This window comes from Sander lucioperca, chromosome 4, assembly GCF_008315115.2.
Source record: "Sander lucioperca isolate FBNREF2018 chromosome 4, SLUC_FBN_1.2, whole genome shotgun sequence".
Classification (NCBI taxonomy): Eukaryota; Metazoa; Chordata; class Actinopteri; order Perciformes; family Percidae; genus Sander; species Sander lucioperca.
This window is the reverse complement of record NC_050176.1, coordinates 31,963,984-31,978,291: the sequence shown is the minus strand read 5'-3', so window position 1 is coordinate 31,978,291 and position 14,308 is coordinate 31,963,984. Positions and strand designations below refer to the sequence as shown.

The following is a 14,308-nucleotide window of genomic DNA, read 5'->3' as shown; positions in this document are numbered from 1 at the left end:
TACCAAGGCAAATTCCTTGTATGTAAAAACCTATATAGCAACAAATCTGATTCTGATATATTGTTACCAGATGTTCCAATATTAATATCAGCATTGGGCTAAAAAAATCAGTTCATCAGTCGGGCTTCTGTAAAAAAAAATATTAAACAATACTAAATGCTACACAAATAACATCCTTAATTTTGTAATTCGTTTCTCACACATTTGAACAGCAATGGTTCTCTTTTGAGATTGAGTTATATTATTCAAAATGAATGTACATGGACCAGTGTATTGTGTGCTTTGTCATTGCTGAAACTTTATATTTCAGATTTTACTAACTACTTAATGAATGAGTTAGTTAGTGAATGTCACTCCAAAATACATTATAAAGAGTGACAACCCTGTTTTTTCCGCCCCCAGTTTGACATAGGCATTCCTCTCATGACAGCATGTTGTAACCAACATGACCGCTGCTATGACACCTGTGGCCGTGTGAAGCACGCCTTCGATGAGCAGTTCCGGGACTGTCTCAAGTCCATCTGCACGAATGAGCAAAGGACTCTGGGATTGGGACTTGGGGCACTGTTTGGCAGTGAAACTGAGAGGCTTTGCACACAGGGCAAGTCGATTTTATCTATTTTAATTTTATCAGTTTTAATTTTTTTTATTTTTTTTATGCCTTTATTATTGACAGGACAGTTTAAACTTGAAAGGGGAGAGAGAGGGTGACAGTTGACAGTTATTCTTCAATATTGACTCACATCAAGCTTGCCCGGTCAGTCATAAATGAAATTAGTATATATAGAGTACAGAGTCTAATCAAACTTGCCTTGCCACCTGGCTCTCTATGCTGGTGTGATTGTGCACTGTAAGAAAAAATATCCGTAGAAAAACGGATAATGTCATGGCAGAAAATTACCAGTACATTTTCCGTTAGGTTTACGGACGTTTCTGTTAATCCAAATACGGAAAATTCTGTATATTTGCAGTATATGCTCTGTACTTTGACGGATGTTTCCGTTGATCCAAATATGGAAAATTCTGTATATTTACATATGCTCTGTACCTTTGACGGATGTTTCCTTTGGGTAGAAAAGGTGACCAGGATTTTCCTTGAAGAATTTTGTGATGCCAGAGATCAACTGTACTGGATCTTCACCTGGTTGAATCTCTATTCCTTTTGAGCAAAGGAAGTCTTTGATGCTCTTTCCTTTTTTTGACAATTCCTCTGCCAGCTTTGTTTGCACTGGAAAGCCAAGGATGCACATGTGTGATCAAACAGGTGAACAGCTTCAAAAAGGAAGGGCCACCCTTCCAAAACTGTGTTTTAAAGTGCATCCTTGGTTGATAGTTGCACGCTGGATGCAATATGTTTCAGCCATCAATTTTCGAACACATGACTCCTGAAGATGATGGGTTTTGAAGGTACTTTTCAATTCATCTCGTTTCGATTCCAGTTGTGCTGCACCCTCAATAGCTGGTTGCCACGCCACACATCCATAGGGATCCTCATTGCATCCTCTGCTGGGCTCTTTGCTGAACTGACCGTGAATGGTCTTTAAACATTTTCAACTCGGTTTACTAGCTGTATAAAGAGAGCATCATATCCTGTTCCAATGACTTTAGTTCCATTGAGCTCTATGTTTTGGAAAGAGCAGGGATATTGCTTTACAATCTTCTTGGCAACATCCCACAGCTTTGCTCTTCCAGGCCTTCCATGCTCTTTACTGAGTACATCATCAATGACTATAAGAACCAGCTCTCTTCTCTCTTTAGGCTTTGGTCTTTTCTTTTCACTTAAAGCAAGCATAAGGTTTGGGGGCATTTTGTGCCATGGTATAGCATATGCCTCCTGGGATGGGGAATACTCCATGGGACCAGGTGTAGGAGGTGGTGTTTGGGGTAGATTGAAATTTTGTGGCAGAGGTTTTGAAGCAGGGCCAAGTGCAGCCTGTGACTCTAGGAAAAACATAAATCGGTAACACTTCACTTGAAGGTATCTACGTAAGAGTGACATGACACTGTCATGACACATGAACCCTAACCCTAACTTGTCATGACAAAAACCGAATGATACTTAATGAGAGAATCGTTATGTCATAAATGTTTGACTTGTTTATAATGTTTAAGACACGTTCATGACAGTGTCATGTCACTCTTATGTAGATACCTTGTGTCACAGCTGCTGCTGCCTTGACCATTGCAGGATTTGTGACACAGTATTCAGTTTAAGTTGACCCCTCGCCAGGCCGAAGTAGATTGGATTTTTTTCTAAAATATATTTTACATACAGTATAATATAGCACTAATATAACTTTATTTTTATTTTAAAGTTTTGTAAACAGCACTGGGGATAGAAGCAAAGTGATGAAATGCTGAGGATGGAGACAACAAAAACAGTTTATCCACCTAAAAGAAGATACAAAACAAATACATCAGTTTAACTGTACGTATATTTAAAATATTTTCAGTGCTTTATCAGGTTGTAAAGCAGCCGCTTATGTGTAGGAATACAGGAGTTCTACAGTTTGTTCTAAAAGAAACCGCTGTTTTACAACCAGGTGTTGCTGAAAGCATTCCAAATATAGCGTGCAATTAAACTAGTGTATTTGTTTTGAGGTGAGACTTTAATAAGAGCTAAAATATTTTTTTTTTTGTTGTGTGTCCTGCAGTGTATTGTCCTGCTTCTGTCCCTGGACTGCGCTCTACTCAAGGAAACTGGGAGAGTGCAGCTAATACACTGACTAAGCATACAGTACATACCGCACACAACCCCACTTCAAAAAACCTGAAATATCCTTTCAATAAATAAAGAGTAGTTCACAGTGCCAGCTTCATATTTGGAGCATTTATTTATAAACATGCTTTCTCCAGTTTTCTGATTGTTTTTAGGGTAGACTGTGTCATACCTTGGAAAAATTTCCCTGAAATATAGGTGTGCAATTTGTATTTTTAATGCCTCATCAATGAACAATTTTTATATCTTTCAGACATGCGCCTAGTTTCTAAGAAAGTACTTTTAACATTTACATTCCATGTAAAACTATGAAGGATCTGATGTGATTCAGTTTGAAGATAAAGTGGGCTCAAAACCACAACATTACATTTTTTATACAATTTTCAGCAAGCTTTAATATTATAAATAAGCAACTGTGGGCAAACTATTTTAGAAATGTATGACATCTAGTAGTATAGAACAATACCAGATGTCAAGGCCATGTGATATCCACAAAGATATAAATACAGACAGTAGAAGGATTAGGGTCAGAAATCTGAACACTTACCTGCGCTGAAGACTTGAATTAGTCTTCTACACTGAATAGGAGGCAGAATTCCATCGATGTCCTCTGTCTTGACAAAGTTAAGGTCATCTACACAGTTTACTCCAATCACCTCCAGTCTAGCCATGAATGAGTCCATCAGATCACTACTAAGTGATGGCAAAGCTTTCTGGACCAGTTCTTTTACAAGATCCATAGTGGCATATGCTTAAGTGGAATGAGTAACCTTGCATCTCTGTGGTAAAAAGAAAGTAGAGCATAATCATTAAGCTTGTCTAGATTTTTGCAAATGAGCATATCTGAACTATTTTTTATCAATTTCATAGACTCCAAGCTCAGGCACACAGCTGGCAGTTCCCCCCCCCCCCAGCAGAAGTAGGACAGTGGTTAATTTTTTAATAAAAATGCTCGCTATTTGCCCCAACTGTTATTCTCCTTTGGTATATCTCAGTAAGACTAGCATACCATTTGCATATGAAGTGCCTCTCACCTGGACTTTATCTGTGATAACTGAGTAACATGAGTTAAGTCCAAAGTCTGTGACAGCTGCTCTTCATCATAGAGCTCTGGATAAAAGCTGGTGGAGTCTGAAACCTTAACCTGAGGGCTAAATAAACTGCCCTGACTCTGATAAGCCTGAAATAACTGATGTCTTTTAGCAAGTGACTTTGTCACATTTCTGAAGTTTTTACATGACCTGATGCATCTTTTAAAGTAGCTATGCTTACTTTCAAAGTGCATTGTCCAAGTATGTATGAGTGGACCAAACTGTAAACTCAAGTCGGCATAGTGAAGCAGATAGTGGTGTTTAGGTCGAAGATTTACATGCGGGCATAACTCCTGCCTCGATCAGTACCTTTATGTAAGCAATCTGAGATTCTGAAAGGCTAGGTGCACAGACAAATTCAGTTAGCTCCCTCAGAAGTAGTATCAGCTGCCATACAGCATTGCCAGCATCTTCAATTTTGTCATGCACTAAAATAGGCAAGAACCTCAATAGCCACCTGTTCTGGGCTGAATGGCCCCCAAGCTTTGCCCCATTGCTGGGAACAGCGTTTGGTTTGTTGCTGCTTTCACCAATGAAATGATCAGGGTCTGTTATTTAGTAACTCGTAACTAAACCACTTTTTTGTTTGATTAAGAACTGCAAACACATTGCTAAGTCATAGTCTATAACCCCCTCAAATGTGTCATGTGCTAGACAGGGAGGCAGTCCAGGCTGACACACATGGAAGTGAAACAGTTTGTTGAAAACACTGTTGCCTTTAATGCCCTGATGCATAGTAACTTCAGGGTGACTCTCCAAAAACTCGACAGACTCATTGTAACTGGTAGGATCTCTCTGAGTGACAACTGTGAGAGGGTTTGACTGAAATGCATGTTTTGTGACATGACAGTATCTGCAGGACTCAGCAATACTGACATTTTCTGTAAACCCTCTAATCATGTGGGAGCCCAGCCCGGGTTATCTCCCATTATGCATGCGACAGTACCTTATCCTCAAAGGATATGCCTTTTTCCTCCAGCTCACACAAGTCAGACACAAGTTCACTGAAAACTTTGTCCACTCCAAAATATTTACAGTCTTTCTCTATACAGAGCAGTGCCAACTGTATTTGATCAACAGTTGATCGTTGGTGTGGATGTAAATTTCCCAGAGTGAAGTAAACAGCTAAAACTTTGTGCTTTTGCTTGGCAGATCCAAGAGGATTAGCTACCTCAAAGCATCTTGAAAAAGCATCACTTTTAAAGAATCTGGGTCTGAAGAAAACATCTTCAACCAGAGGTGGGTTAAAACTCTGCTGAGCTGCACTTTCATCTTTTAGCATTGCTTTGAGGCTTTGGTGTATTGGGATATAATGATAGTGCCTCTTCTGCCCTCTATCATTGTACCCAAGTGAGATTTCAACAGGCTGAACATAGTTAAAGTGTGTCTTGTAATATTGCAGCCTTCGATGGTGCGTATTGTTGTCCTCCAGGAAACATGGTGTAAAGGTTCTTCCAGTGGTTGTCCAATAGGCTACAGAGAAATTATTGACCCATCCACCAAATTAAAAGGAGTCACTCAGGTCACCCCAGTCCCACGCCTTCGCAGCCAAATGTGCAACTGTACATTTATGTTATGTTATGTTCAGCAGTGCAAATGTACTGTTTGTGTGCTTATGTGCTGAGGTGTTTTTTTTTCCTGTTCCCAAACTGTTCTTATCTTTATGAGGATAGTCTGAGAGCTTTTTTTCCCTCTCCTCTCCTCATGTCATGCTGTATTGTCCCTGCGAGAGTTAAGAGAGAGTTGTTTTGGCGCCGAATATGGCGACTCGGTGTGTCTGTGCGTGTTACTTTAATGTGACATTCACCTAGAGCACCAGGACAAATTCCTTGTGTGTGTAAACGTACTTGGCAATAAAGCTTTTTCTGATTCTGATTTCTGATTCTGAGAGAATCAGGAGGAATGATAATTTGGTATGAATCTGAATATACCGATTCAATAGAATTAATCAAAAGAGGTGAATTTTATATCAGCTGACAAAAGACATATTCCTGCCCCACATACATTCCAGACTAAAGGTTGTCAAAACATTGTGTAAAGACAAAGCATGGTGGAGAACTGAATGTGACTTTGCAGCTTCTCTCACCCTCATTGGACCGAGATCAAATGCTTAGAAAAGTCACCGGACTGCTGAGTGGCAGCAGCCAGAGTCGGAAGGGCGGGAGAATAATTGTGGAATTTGTTTCAACACAATTAAACTTGATATGATTGATATGAGGAACACATCAGGTGATACTGTTGCACGACAACACTGAACCAACTGGTTCATGGGATGTAACTTTTACTTTTGTTTTCTAGGAAACTCTTTACGCTTAATACTGGACCAATGTCAACGACTGTTGTTCCCATCAGTCACTTAGACACAAAAACATGGAAAATAATAAAAACTTTTTTGCAAGTTTGAGGAATTTTTCCATTTCCATCAACATTTTCTAATGCGATATTTCAAAATGCACATAAAAATACATTGATGGAAACACAAATTTGAAAGTACATTTGAGAAGCGTGCACAAGGAGTAGAGTTTAGATTCTCGGCCGAGCCGAAAACAAGTTTAATTGTGTTGAAACAAATTCCACAATTATTCTCCCGCCCTTCCGACTCTGGCTGCTGCCACTCAGCAGTCAGGTGACTTTTCTAAGCATTTGATCTCGGTCCAATGAGGGTGAGAGAAGCTGCAAAGTAGAGAGCCTGACCCGAGCCCGACACGACCTCGGGTCGGGCTCGGGCCCAGGCCGGACCCTTGATCAAGCAATTTTTTTTTTTTTTATCCATTACCTATTTAGCCTAATTGGGTGGGGAGAAAGCTATGCCATAATCAGAAATATTATAAATATGTATATATAAGCTATATAAAAGTAACAAATGTGTACAAAATTTAGGCTGCAGTTACAAAATGCAGCACTTCATGCGCGGAGTCTCCTCCTCTCGCACGCATCACACCGGGCCTGCTGTGCTGTATCTTAAGTGCAACATGGAGCTTGAAGATGTAAAGAAAAAAAGAAAAACAGGAGAATTACCTTTGAGCAAGTGTGGAGGAAAGTCGGAGGTATGGAAACAGTTTAAACAAGTCGTGGGCAGTGACAACAATATGTTGTTCATCATTGTTTCTTTTTTTTTTTAAGTTTCTTCATTTGGATCCATTTGCGATCCGTTCCATTCTGAATAAACAAACAGCGCAGTTTACAGGCTTCGTCCTTGTTGTATTATTCTAAACAGATTTCTGCAGTTCAAACAACTCTGAAATGTAGTTGAGAACGTCATTTATAACGGCCCACGTATTAAAAAAGTGTCGGGTTTAAATCGGGCTCGGGCTCATAATTACAGTTAATGTGTCGGGCCGGCCCAGTCTCGGATGCAACGTGCTCGGGCTCGGGTAGGTTCGGGCTTGATTTTTTGGGCCGATCTAAGCTCTATGCTGAGCTGCATTTTCATCATTTAGCATTGCTTTGAGGCTTTGCAGTATTGGGATATAATGATAGTGCCTCTTCTGCCCTCTATCATTGTACCCAAGTGAGATTTCAACAGGCTGAACATAGTTAAAGTGTGTCTTGTAATATTGCAGCCTTCGATGGTGCATAGTTAAAGGACCATTTGCATACAAGGCCTCGTGCATTGGGCTTTGCTCGTATGCACTGTTTCCAAAACGTGTTAATGTCTCTGTTGGAACACCATACTGTTCAAGGTCTCAAGATAGTACATCCATTGTGTATTCATGTAGTTCTGAAGAGTTTTCATTTAATTTGCTATCTCTGTAATTGTGGAGGCTGGGACTAAATACTAAATACTACTAAGTAAAACAAAGCTAGATTATCTGTGTAGGCATCTTGCACTTTATCATTATCAACATCCTTACTTTGGTCTGCATTACTCACATCCATTACATCAGGTCCATTCTCCTCAATATGTGTTCCCTCATCTGAAAAAGACTGTTCTGCAAATTCGCACAGATGATAGGTGCTATCTGGGTGACACCCCACCCTCTGTGATTCCTGGAAATATGAGATGAAAAGGATGTCTTTACATTGAAATTCTTATGACATCCATCAAAGGGACAAGTTACATCAATGCTCATGGGTAGCCTAAATGGGTTCCATTCAGACCTTAACATTAAGTATTTTACTGTTATATGTCAACAAGATTCAACAAGACATTTTCACCTGGCTATACCCAATGTTTAGATCTGTTGTGGTATTTATGCAAATTAGCACATACATAATTAGATTATGCACCGTTTGCCCATGTTAACAAACAATTTCAAAAAACTTGTAATACATTTTTTATTTGTCTTGATGTAGGCCTAAGTAATCAACTCAGTAATTTTCATGGTGATATCGGATAAAATGTTTACCCTATTCACGTGAGAAAAAGAATGAATAGGCGTATGAATAGGCTATATTTGGGTCTTTTTCTAAACTTTCCCCTAATGGGATTCCTCTGTTTTTTTTTCCTTACTCAGGACATCTTGAGGATACAAAATCAGTTGAATTTGCTTCTGTTGCAATTTGGCCTAGGTTGATCCCCATTTTGGCTTAAAATGACTGGACTATTTGTCCTCTGTTACTAACAGACAAGTTTGCAAACTCTAATTTGAAGCAATGGATTCTTTTAAATAAATTGAGCCCCCCTAAAAAGGGTCTTAAATCGCTAATGTTTCTCTATCATTTATTTCAGTTTTGAAATTTTAAATAAGGCCACTCAAATAAAAGGCCATATTAGATGTTTAGCTCTGCTAATCTTCGGCTGCACTAACCCTAATATCACTTTTATTGTTTCGGATTTATTTAATCCCTGTATTCAAATCTGTTGCAATGTGGCAAACACGGAAGTCCTGGCTGTTGACCTTTGACTGACAGCCGTGAGAGCCAATCGTGTTCTCCAGTTGTCACTTTGAGCCAATGAGATTCAGAAGGGGAGGAGCTACGTCCTGGCTCATAGTTCTTGCCTTGCTTTGACGAAGCAAATTTATTTTTCAGCACTGTCAATCGGAGTGAAGACCTGTGAACATGTCAAACACGGCAGCAGACGGATGTGGAGGTAACGAATTTACATTTATGTTTTAATTAAAAGTAGAGATAACTTGTGAACTCGTGCGTACGCCATTTTAAAAGTTTGAAAAATAAATACAATGACTTAATGTCCGATGTAACTTAGGCTCGGTATCATCAGTGAAGCTCTGTTTACTATCGTTTACTATGTTTTCATATAAGAGTTGTCGCGGCTTTACTGCCAGTCTTCTATCTCTTCAGTCAGTCACTAAGTTAGTACAACATGTAAAGCAGGTTTTAAATCATTAAAACATTCTCAATCTCAGGACTTCATTGCTCTTTCTCTCGCCTTTCTAGGAAGTGTTGCTAAAGGCAACAAAACAAAAACAGACAGTGCGGGTGAGTGCTTTACACTACGTTACATACTATTTGTTAAAGCTTGTGTATTATTTCTGGTTAAGTTTATTTGCTCTTACCGAAACAAAAGTGAAACGAACAGGATAAAGTTAAGAAATCCGGGTTTATTGCCAGTGAAGCCTAAGTACAGTCAATTTAAATAGGGTGAATCATTAACTCAGACTGCCTCGGTTATTACTGTGTATCATACAGGAGATACAGTTTTTTATATATATGTTTATTAGGTCGGCCTACACCTAGCTAAAACGAATGCAACAGACCTGCCATTAATACTCCTTTTATGAGGGTTATAAGTTTTACCAGTTTAAAAAGAAACTTAGCATTATAACCTTCATGAAAGTAGGGTTATATTGCAGGACTTTTGTATTGGACTGCAACAGTTTTATCTTGGTTTACATAAAAAACTGCCAACTGAGTGTATACAAGCAAGGATTTGTGTATATACTGACTTGCATTTGTGTAATACCTTACACGTTGTCAAATACACCCTTAGCTGCTGCCTTTAGCACACAAAGTCTAATCTACATATCTGTAGGGTGGGGTATGGAGGTGTCACTTTTGCCCTCTGTTCTTTTAGCACCCTTTGCCATCTTTCTTTACCGGTCACCCAGCTATTGAAGGCAATGAGGACTCTAAGCTGATGGGACAATGGCTGCTTGACCCCATAGAAGCAGCAGTGGAGCAATTCATGCACCGGTAGTTGTGCTGCTTAACAAAAAATCCGGAATGCTCAATCATCTGTATTTTTGGCAACTTCAATCACATATTCTGAGTATTTATGATGTTTAAAAAAAAACAAAAAACCTGTAAAGCCAAACTTTTCGGTGCATTATTGTTTAGTAATTATATTCTACATTGTTGCATGGGTTATTCATGTATATGTTGTTTTTTATAGCATGCACGGAGAACCTAACAGAGACTGATTACTTCATCAGGAGGTAAACTGTTTCTTCTCGTTTGTGTGGTTATTAGCCAGAAATTCCCATGTCCTACTGGTCCAGCACTTCAACTAATGTTTCGGTGCTCTTTTTCATTATAAAACAGCTCTTTAGCTTTGAATCCTGCCGAGGAGTACAAGATGGACAACAAACAACGAGGCCTTGCACTCATCTTTAACCAGGAGCGCTTCTTCTGGCGCTTGGGGTTAAGTGACAGGCATGGAACCAACGCTGACCGTTACAATCTGGAGAAAAGGTATCACTTCCCAGCCAGCTGCTGGAGAGAGAACATTGTAGTTTGCAACTGTGTGCTTAAGAACTTGTCTGTACTTGTTCAGTGACTGTAGGAATTTCCTTCACCTCTCTTTTAGACTGAAGGAGCTAAACTTCGAAGTGAAGGCTTACGATAACTACAAACAGGAGGAAGTCTTAGATAAAATCAGTGAAGGTAATCACTTGTGACACTCAAATTACTAAATAATTATTTGGGAAGCAGCACCATGTCATTGCTGTAGTTCAAATTCTTACCCGTTTCCTTGTTGTCCTGCATAATAAAAGATTACTGTCAGATCCAGCATGTGATGTGTTGATATGTACAGGCTTGTTCAGTAGCAAGTTTAACAAATACCTGATGTCCCACTAGCCGCAGAAGCCAACCATTCAGATGCAGACTGCTTTTTGCTCGTCTTCCTGAGCCACGGCGAGAACGATCACGTTTACACCTACGATGGCAAGATCAGCATTCAGGACATCACCTCCCTGTTCAAAGGAGACAAGTGCAAGAGCCTCGTAGGAAAGCCAAAGATCTTTATATTACAGGTAAATACAAACAAAACGCCATTAAATCCATCAGAATATGGCAACAAACAGGAAAGTATACTTGGAAATCTGTAGTTTAAAAAAATGCAGTCACAGTGAATGACACTGTGTCCATCACTAGGCATGCCGCGGAGACAAGCACGACAATCCAGTGACTGCCTGTGATGTCGTGGACAGTGAGCTGAAGACGAATGAGGTGGTGGTGGACGCTAGTGCCGTACACACCCTGCCTGCTGGGGCTGATTTCATCATGTGCTACTCTGTGGCTGAAGGTGAGCCGGCGGGGATGCTTGAAACTCTGAATCAGCTCTTGTTGCAACACGGTGGCAAGATTCACACTTCATTTGATACTTTGAAGCTGTTGAACAGTAATCCTACTTAGAATCTAGAGTGAATTATTTAAAACATCTATACGGTGGCCCTGAGAGCTCAGTGGAATGCAAATTAAGAAAACACATGCAAATAGACATAACATCTTCATCAAAATAGACATGTGCAGCATTTGGAAAAAAACATTGCAAATAGAGAAAGCACAACCAAATACATAAACGTGCTGCAAGTAGCACAGACGACAACGGAGACAGTTTTGAGGGGACACTAAAAAAAAAAGTGATGCACACAGCTGAGACACGCTTGTTGTTTGTGACTCAGTAAGTTATTGAAGTCGGCTAGTCCGTCAGTGTTGTTGGAAAATTAGCTAAAATGTAGTTTTGTTGGTTTATTTTAACATTGTGATTGTGTGATTTTGATATTATTTCAGATATCTGCTGTTTACTGACTTGGCTAGACTGCCAATTCAAATAATTTGATGAAATACACACAATTAGTAGTGAAACAAGCTGTTGTTATGGTAGCTGGTTATAGTTATTTTTTTAGAATTGTCACCAAGTAATGTTTAAGGATAAAAAAACAAATAGCAAATGTTGTAAGTCATAATAGGTCCCAGTTTTGACAGCATGAATAATGTTTTTTAAATGTATACCAACCCTTTCTGTAATGAGCAGCAGTTACCGTAAGTGTTTACCGGTAATTTAACTTGCTTGTCCGCTGTTACGGGTTCTGAAAGTATCTATTAATGTTATAGCCTGTGAGTTAACGTAAAGTTAGCCTGTTTCACATTTAATTGTGTATATTTCAGCTCAATAAATTCATAAGCCACAAACCATGGCAACAAGTGAGACACAGCCGTGTGCATCAATTTTTTGTGTCCCCTGGAAACAGTTTCCGTTGTCGTCTGTGCTACTTGCAGTGTTTCTGTTTTTGATTGTGTTTCCTCTATTTGCAGTGTTTTTTCTAAATGCTGTGCATACATTTGCAAATTGGTGAAGATGTTTTTTTATTTATTTTTTATTTGCTTATGTTTTTCATAATTTGCCGTTTGTTGAGCTCTCAGGGCCACCGTACATTAAAGGCACTTTAAATGTCCTTCTTGCTGTTCAGTCAATAACAATCCTGTCCTGTCACCTGTGTTGTTTGTTAAGGGTACTATTCCCACCGGGAGACCATCAACGGCTCCTGGTACGTCCAGGATCTGTGTCAGCTGCTTCAAACGTATGGGGACTCCCTTGAATTCACAGAATTACTGACGCTGGTCAACAGGAAAGTGTCGATGAGGAGTGTTGGGAACTGTAGCGACTTGAACGCCATTGGGAAGAAGCAAGTACCTTGCTTTGCTTCGATGCTCACCAAGAAACTCTACCTCCGACCAAAAAAGTAACAGTTTAAAATGAGCTGGTTTTATACCTGGGAAACAGGGGCTGGAAGATTTTCAAGAATTTAGCTGTTTTTCTTTAGTCCTCCACTCTATTTTTGCTCAAACACTCTTTATTCACATATGCATTGAATCATCAGTCAAATGGCAGCCATAGTAGTTTCAGTGAAATCAGTGGTTATAAAATAACAGGAACAAATTGTATTCACATGCTGACTATTTCTGGCCTCAGGCCATCACTACACTTCCTAATGCCATTCAAAATTGTGGTTTCATTTATCATGTAAAGTTTCTTCTGGAGAAACCAGATTTCCTGGCTGGGTTAAACCCTGACCTGGTTTATAAAGGGCTTTCAGTGTTTTGTATTTGCATTTCAAAGAATCAAAAGAGGGAAAGTATCTGTAGAGGGTGAAGGAGAAATCTGATATTTGATTGTCTGTAAAAATCAATTAATTCATCGATCAACTGTAAAATATCCTGCCTCTATTTCTCACAACTCATTACCAAACGTGAGGGATCCCTGCAAAAAAATGCCAGGGTTTCACCACAGCAGAGGTTCGCCAAAAACAAATAAAACCACCTCCTTAACATAATACAAGTTGATATACTTTTACAAAATAAAACGTCAACCTTTAAGGAAAAGAGTAGAGGTATTTTCCAATATCTACCAATTTGTTTTTAATTCCAATACTAATTTGCCCCCCAAAGTCCAATGTAAGGGTGATTTTATATTCCATACTAATTTATAAAACTATAATGTGATTTCTTTGCTTATATATATGACAGAAATATGTTGACTCAAATCAAGGGTAGTTTCTAAGACCATGATGTATGGTCTTGTTGTATTCAATTGCATTATGTTTTAAGGTGTTCCTATTAATTTGTCCAACCACTGTAGATCAGTAGACATTTTGCACTTTCACGAAATTGCTTTTAAACTTCAGGAAAATTATGGGCCACGTTGTGGCGTTCCTGTCTTAGCCTTTTGTCACATATTGCTTGCTTCTTTAATCCAGTTTAAACTACTGTAGCACCACGCAATTGTTGCCTTATCCTGCAGCCAACTTTTTTTTTTCTTAACAAGAAGACAGTTAAGTTGACATCCACATGAAAGCTTTCCTCAGACTCTGAGGATGCTGGAAATGTAAAATGAGACACGTGACGTAACAGCATGACAGCCAGGTCATTAATGATTTTGGTCACATCAGGGTTTTTATACATTATTATCTCTCTATATGCACCTAGTGATATCTCTCATCTCCAGGTACCAGATAAACATGCTGTTTGTATTCAAACTCACTCCATCAAAAAGGGAATTCATGTTTGTGCAGTTCTTTGTGTTGTAGCAGTTTACAATACTACATTTAATAATGCTTATTTGCACCCAACATGGCAACAAACACCTGTGTGGAAAAAACCTCAGGGAGGAGGCTGTACTGTGGACCTGTAACACATGATCTGTGACTCAGGAAAAACAAAGTTACCAGCATACATTGATCCTGTATTTTTGTGGTCTTACTGTTGTGACTGTATAATAAAATCTGTGGGACATTTTAGTTGCTCCAGTTACAGTGATTATGTTGTGTAAGACTTTCATTCTTTTTGTGGCAAAAAGTGTATTATGTGT

General features: G+C 39.1%; 1 protein-coding gene across 3 annotated transcripts; it reads left to right on the top strand.

The window, feature by feature from the left end:
- Nucleotides 1-8,726: 8,726 nt before the first annotated feature.
- On the top strand, nucleotides 8,727-14,257 carry LOC116034197 (caspase-6). 3 transcript variants are annotated; one of them, XM_031276745.2, is made up of 8 exons: nucleotides 8,727-8,845; nucleotides 9,154-9,195; nucleotides 10,109-10,151; nucleotides 10,258-10,407; nucleotides 10,523-10,599; nucleotides 10,795-10,970; nucleotides 11,092-11,242; nucleotides 12,452-14,257. In XM_031276745.2, exons 1-8 carry the CDS (start codon nucleotides 8,815-8,817, stop codon nucleotides 12,685-12,687), a joined length of 906 nt encoding a protein of 301 aa, XP_031132605.1. In that variant the 5' UTR covers nucleotides 8,727-8,814; the 3' UTR covers nucleotides 12,688-14,257. The 3 variants fall into 3 exon arrangements, with proteins under 3 accessions (XP_031132605.1, XP_031132606.1, XP_031132607.1); XM_031276746.2 differs by lacking the exon at nucleotides 8,727-8,845 and having other exon boundaries at nucleotides 9,161-9,195; nucleotides 10,109-10,143; nucleotides 10,250-10,407; XM_031276747.2 differs by lacking the exons at nucleotides 8,727-8,845; nucleotides 9,154-9,195 and having other exon boundaries at nucleotides 10,105-10,143; nucleotides 10,247-10,407.
- Nucleotides 14,258-14,308: the final 51 nt, after the last annotated feature.

What these genes read in the sequence shown, in the direction of transcription:
- LOC116034197 (XM_031276745.2), top strand. Translation starts at nt 8,815, where the DNA reads ATGTCAAACACGGCAGCAGACGGATGTGGAG. An exon ending in GGCAGCAGACGGATGTGGAG is followed by an intron (nt 8,846 to 9,153) that starts GTAACGAATTTA and finishes TCGCCTTTCTAG; the next exon opens with GAAGTGTTGCTAAAGGCAAC. An exon ending in GTGCTACTCTGTGGCTGAAG is followed by an intron (nt 11,243 to 12,451) that starts GTGAGCCGGCGG and finishes TTGTTTGTTAAG; the next exon opens with GGTACTATTCCCACCGGGAG.